General features: G+C 39.2%; 1 protein-coding gene across 5 annotated transcripts in view; it reads right to left on the reverse strand.

Moving 5' to 3' along the window:
- Positions 1 to 228: 228 nt before the first annotated feature.
- The window catches only part of FBXO38 (F-box protein 38), a 55,244-nt gene continuing 48,979 nt past the window's right edge, over positions 229 to 6,493 (reverse strand). For 3 of the 5 annotated variants that reach the window (XM_080805093.1, XM_080805095.1, XM_080805092.1), the window contains 5 exons: positions 5,071 to 5,237; positions 3,652 to 3,797; positions 2,918 to 3,021; positions 2,528 to 2,641; positions 250 to 1,119 (listed from right to left, as the gene is read on the reverse strand). In XM_080805093.1, the coding sequence (XP_080661219.1) occupies positions 941 to 1,119; positions 2,528 to 2,641; positions 2,918 to 3,021; positions 3,652 to 3,797; positions 5,071 to 5,237 (710 nt within the window). In that variant the 3' untranslated portion in view covers positions 250 to 940. Of the gene's footprint in view, positions 1,120 to 2,527; positions 2,642 to 2,917; positions 3,022 to 3,651; positions 3,798 to 5,070; positions 5,238 to 6,493 lie in introns of those variants that run through there. The other 2 variants (XM_080805091.1, XM_080805094.1) reach the window with 2 other exon arrangements.

Consider the following 6,493-nt stretch of genomic DNA (forward strand, 5'->3'; position numbering starts at 1 on the left):
TGAGGAAGGAGAAAGGCCATCTCCTAGTGACCAGGTATTTTGGGAAATTCTGCCCCTCCCAGTGTTCAGTCACGTAAGAGCTCTACTTACTACTTTGCGGCCACAGGATTTTAGAGAAAAAAGAGACAAGAGACAAGATTACACTGGAATCTTACTTAGACACAACTCCACACGTTCCATTTCTGTGGAGTTATTTGCTACTCTTCTTTAAAAATAGGGATTCAGGTCCAAGGCAAGAAAAATGTTTTTAATAAACTTTTATTTTTATATTCAAGATAAAGCATATACACAATTGAATGTGGAAATAAATAATTAGAAATGCTTTGGAAACTTCCATTTTCCCTCTCAAACTCAATTTTTTTTTAAACTCATAAATCTTTTTATTTGATTTTAAGAAATATGGCAACTATAATACCAAGAAAAAAAAGAATCACCATTTTGTACACAAACATAAAGCTGCCTCCTATAGGGTTTCGTTGGTTTTAATAACACAGAAAAAAGCACACAAGACAAAAAGACTCTTCAACAGATTTACTCAAACAGCTTTGCTCGAGAAGAAAAAGGCACAGATTTAAGGGGATGACAATGATTATTAAGAATATAGTAAATGGGGGCTCAGCCAAAAAGTGACAACTTTATGAACTAAGTCAGGAAAAATGAACAAAATGAACTCTTTCCAATTATCTGCCTTCATTAAAATGAATTCTTAAATTAAATTGTATAAACATATGATATAAAGGTGGTACTCAGGAATTGTCTTTGTATATTTCCTCTATGTACAAATCTTTGTATACAACTTCAATGTTCCTTATACACTTCCTATATACCAAAATGTGCCAGGGCCTCCAAACTGCATGCCCTGAATCCCTGTGGAACTTGCCAGCTGCTGGGCGACCCCTTCTGGTTTGTGCCAGAATACCTGGGAAGTAGGAGGGACCAGTCAAATGTAGTCATCTTCCACTGGCTCCCCATTGACATCGCAGTAGTGGATGAAAATGGCCACTACTCTCTGAAACACACCCTTCTTCATCTGACGCATCTCGGAGATTTCTTCTCCTATTGTTTCCATACAGATGTCCGCAGACAGCTGCCCTTTCCTTCGAGGAGCATAGATGGTGCCTTGGAAATTAGAAAGTAAAGGGGAAACATGTAGGATTATGAGAATAGTCTGGAGGTCACTGGTGAAGCTGGTACATGAGGAAAACCTATGTGCTGTAATGTGATGCCACCGAACTAGGTGTAGCTCCTGGACTGGGCTCCACGTTGCACATGCCATGCCACCACCTACGTCTGGGGCCTCAGAGAGTGCGCATGATTAAAGACCCAACGTGACAACGCTCCAGAAAGGTAAGTCACAGATACACGTATGTGTACTCTTCCAAACTGGTTTCTTCATAAAGTATGTTTTTAAAACTTCCTACAAATGGATGTTCAAGTGTGCTAACACTCAGAAGAACTCTATTCAAAAGAGCCTTCAAGTTTTTCCACAAATAGCTACACCTGAATTGTAAGTTCCTCTATGATATCCAATGAGAAGCAGTTCATAAGGAGAATAATCATTCGTGTAAATGGAACAATTTCAAAACAATACAGCTGACAAACTCTTAGTCAAGAGTAAGAAAATGATAAGCATCTAGGTAACAAAAACATCTAGGTAGAAATATCTGTCTCCAGGACTCCTGCCCACCAACCTTTATATATCCATAGTAAATCAACTTACTGTACAAACTGAGAGCTGCTATTGGCAGGGGGGAGAACCAAACAGCAACAAAAGGCAAATAAAAACATTTACATGAGCAGCTGCGCACTTTCCACAGTTTGGCTATTGTGGCCACTGCTGCTATACAGCTGGGGTGCAGATACCCCTTTGGATCACTATGCTTGCATCCTTTGGGTAAATACCTATTAGTGCAATTACTGGGTTGTAGGGTGGCTCTGTATTTTTTTTTTTTCACATGATGTACATATACACAACGGAGTATTACTCAATGATCAAAAAAAAAAAAAAAGAAATAACTACCATTTGCAACATTGGGATGGAACTAGAGAGTATTACGCTAAGTGAAGTAAGTCAATCAGACAAAGACAATTTTATGATTTCACTCATGTGGAATTTCAGAAACAAAACAGGATCACAGGGAAGGGAGGGAAAAATAAAGTAAGATGAAATCAGATAGGAAGACAAACCGTAAGAGACTCTTAAATCCAGGAAACAAAATGAGGGTTGCTGGGTGGGGAGATGGGTGGGAGAATGGATAACTGGGTGATGGGCAGTAAGGAGGGCATGTGATGTAATGAGCACTAGGTGTTGTATGAAACTGATGAATCCCTGAACTCTACCTCTGCAACTATAATACACTATATGTTAACTGAATTAAAATGACATTTTTTAAATATTTAAAATATCCCATTTAGATGAAAAGCAATATAAAGGCTACATAAACTGCTTTTAACTGAAACAAAACATTAAGTATCTAACATAGTAGGATATACTCAAACTAGAGAATAAAAATCAGGCCATAATTACTTTCTTCATCATCTTCAAAATCGTATCTGGCGAAGCTGTTGGGTTCTGCGGCCCGTAATGATCTCAACCAAGGGAAGTCAGAGATCATGGAATATGGAGCTCCATCTACAACCCCTAAAAGAAGAAGACACATTAACAATGCTGCTGGTGTGGAAGTAAGAACAGGGCCAAACACTGTAATACTTTGTAAGCAGAATGTACAATGTGCTTTCTCTCATCTGCTTCGGATTATTTTGGGGATGGTGAAGACTCACAGAGGGACAGTAGTATTCATCTGGTCCCTGCTACCGGCAGATACTCAGAACACCCATTTCTACCCTCCCTACGGCCTGTCTCTCCATCTAATCAGTGAGCAGCTATGAAGCTGCCCAACCAATGGTCAATGCTCACCTTCTAAAGTGTAGATTTCTCTACCCCAGGGGTACTTGGGGTACTTCTTTAAGTCATCTTCACTTCGTGTGGCTTCAGGGAAGAATTCATACTTAATGAGTTCTCTGGAGGCAACAAGAATTAAATAAAAATTACAAAACTAGAAACAGTGCTAGGGTGTGGGGAAGAAAGGACCTGTCAAAGTTGTATCAGGCCAAAAGTTTAATGAACATCTCAAACAAAGTATTAAATAGCTAACAGAAGTAGACAACTAGAGGATACATATCTAGTCAGGTCAAAATTACTTTCCTCACTATCTTCAAAATCCTATTGGGAAAAGAAAGAAAGCCACTCTAATCAAATGTCTTGTGTATATAAGGTGTTAAATAAAACATTTATATAACAAATCCATAAAGATGTCCAACTTTCTGATGATGTAAAACATTAAGTTTAAAGATCTTTAATTTCATCTCTTTGCCATGCACTGGGGCTAAAGGAATGAAGTCAATGCACGTGTAAGGTCTGTTCCTGCAATTTTTCTCTAAGTTTAGAAATGAAGTTACAAATACATATGCATGCTTTTTAGTTTTAAGTACTCATTTTCCTCCATTTTTCACATCTTATATGTCCTATGGTTCAGTGCCTGAAAAGCTCAGACAAAATCATTTCAAACAAAGAACAATTAGGATTCCTTTCTGGGATCCCTTGCCACAGGAAATGACCAAAAAACCCTTCCGGGGCCACAGATTACTTACTGATTGATGTTTGCTATCGTATCCATCCAGCTGCGGATGCGCACCTTGTTCCGGACATTGGGAGGGTTACTGAACTCGTGAATAATACAGATATGGTAGGGGTAGGGGCCGCTAAACAGCTTCTGCTCCAGGGTCAGTGTGTCTACCTGCGGAAGACATCACAGACAGGGCTTCGGACCAAGGAAGAGAACGCCCTGCAAATCTCTCTTTAGAGTATGAGTCATCTTTCTTTGGAACCTGTTTTAAAATCTTTGGTGGATTTGGAAATCAAACAGTCACATTCAGTCCTGAACACAGCTTGCCATGCTGGGAGTGGGGTTTAGTAAAATTCTTCTCAGCAAACTTGCTGATTTACATGTCCCTGTTATATACACACCCACTAAAGCAGGGAATCCTGATGCAGGTAACTGACCCCGGAGATCCACTTCTCCACAGCTCTAAGTACTGGCTGCATTACAGAGCCGCGAGCGTGTAGGTTCTATATACCCTATTCAAACTGGCCTACTGCAGAGCCTAAAGAACACAGTCCCTTGCCCCCTTGTAGCCTTTGTTCACTTGCCTTCCTCTCAAGGAGCCCTCTTCCCCATCTCTATTTAGGCAATCCCACCTTACCATCTTAATGGCAAATATGTCTACCTCCTACTGGAAAAGCAACCGTCTCAAGAGAAGGATGATGCACTATGTGTCCTTCGACCCCAGAACATGATAGACAACAAATGGTATGTTTGTTGGAATGAATCTTCTGGGGCCAAGCTTAAACACTGACTGCAACAATTATTTATTATTTCCTTTAAACTTTATTCTAGCACCAAGCACAGAGTCGTACATATGATGTTTGCTCCTCCCCTCTGCCCAGTTTTATTGAGAAGTAATCGACACACATCACTGTGTAAGTTTAAGGCATACAGCACGATAGTCCGATTTACATACATTGTGAAATGAGGACCATAACAGGTTCAGCCAATATTCATCTTCTTATGTAGGTATGATAAAAAGTCACTTCACATATATTCATTTAACTATCATCGGTGTAGGTTTTTAGTCTAATTTTACAGGTGAAGGAATAAGACAAAGAAGCCAAGTAATCTGCTCCCAGTCAGGGAACAAGAACTTGAATCAGGCTGTCTGAAACCAGAGTCTGTGCTCTTATAAGCACAGGCAACTTTTATGAAGTATAAAAACTTAAATAACGACTGCCCTCATCATATAGCTTGCTAAAAACCCACAAAAATCAAGCAGATAAGTATTAAGGATGAAGACTGGCCAGGTAGTGTAGCTTGGCTAAAAGAACTGTGTAGAATCTAAAAACTCATTATCACAGGTTGAGCAAATGAATTAAATTCTGAGTCAAAAAGGTAGAAGACTAAAAAAAAAAAATCACTGCAACAAGCTCAGAAAAGAGCAGAGCGAGCTCACTACCTGCTGCATCGGGCGTAGGTATATGATGCGGTTTCTGTCAGGTGGCATCCGGAGGATCTGATCTAGCACTTGATCCATGTTCAGCTTCTTGCATTGTGCATAGTCGAATCGATTCACAATGGGGGCATTTTCTACTTTTAAATGTTTCAGTACCCTGCACCTGGTAGCTACAAAAGGAAAACAATGGTAAGCTCTACAGATACTTTACACAAAATAATACAGCAGTGTATAGCCCATCTGGAATCATTCTAGGAGGACTGGGACAATCTGTATTAGCAACAAATACTGCAGAGGGGGACATCTCTAACCTAGGTTAAGCATTGTCATCAAGTACAATTAACAGCGATCAAAATGATTTGAAAATGTCATAGGGTGCCTGGCTGGCTCAATCAGTTAAGCGTCCAACTCTTGGTTTCGGCTCTGGTTGTGATCTTGGAGTTGTGAGACTGAGCCCCACATCAGGCTCTCCACCCAGTATGGCGTCTGCTTGGAAGTCTCTCTCCCTCTCCCTCTGGCCCACCTGCTTGTGCTCATGTGCACACTCTCTCTCAAAGTAAAATCGTTAAAAATAATAATAATAATTCTGTCCTGTTTAAAAGAAGGTGGTCACCATCATGTTGAAGGCATGTCAAGGTACTTTTTCCTAGCTAAGATTTTACTGGTAAAGAGTCCGTGTTTGAGAGGGTAATTTTCCTAAACATAACAACTGTTTATAAAATACTTACCAAAAAGAATGAATGATGGTAACTATTAAATTATACAATCTTATGGGTAATGTTCAAATAAACCCAGAATAATTTACAAATACTATCACATATTCACCCACAGGAAATGAGCAGAGTTGATTTTAACTCCTATCATAAGCATAAAAGCAAAACCTTTAAAAACCCAAAATATTTGGATACTTTGGTCTGAAGCTATATAGTCCAATGTGGTCATCTTCTTTTTAAATTGCTGTTAAAACTAAAGTGTATTAAAATTAACAGTTTAGTTCTTCAGGCATTAGCCACAGTTCAAGTGTTCAACAGTCACATGCAGCCAGCGGTTACCATATCAAGCAGTGTAGATACAGAACATACCCATCACTGCAGAGAGTTCTTAAAAATGCTGGCCTGAAACACGATTAAATATGCTCCCTATTTAACATGGAAGTGTCGGGTTATCGAGAAAACTGGTGCTATGTAATAAATGCATTTAACTGTAACAGTAGGATAACTTCAGAAAATTATCCCCTTCCTTTTTTTTTAACCTCAAAATTCATTCTGATTCAATTTTTACTATAGATTTCAACCTGGTCCAACTCAAGAGAGATTCAGATGGAAGATAACAATAAAACCATACGGCCAATATACGCTTGATCTCTTTAACATTTCCTAAAGACTTCTTCTGTAACATCTTGACACAATGTCATCACCTGCTGAGC

This window comes from Martes martes (genome assembly GCF_963455335.1).
Source record: "Martes martes genome assembly, chromosome: 5".
Classification (NCBI taxonomy): Eukaryota; Metazoa; Chordata; class Mammalia; order Carnivora; family Mustelidae; genus Martes; species Martes martes.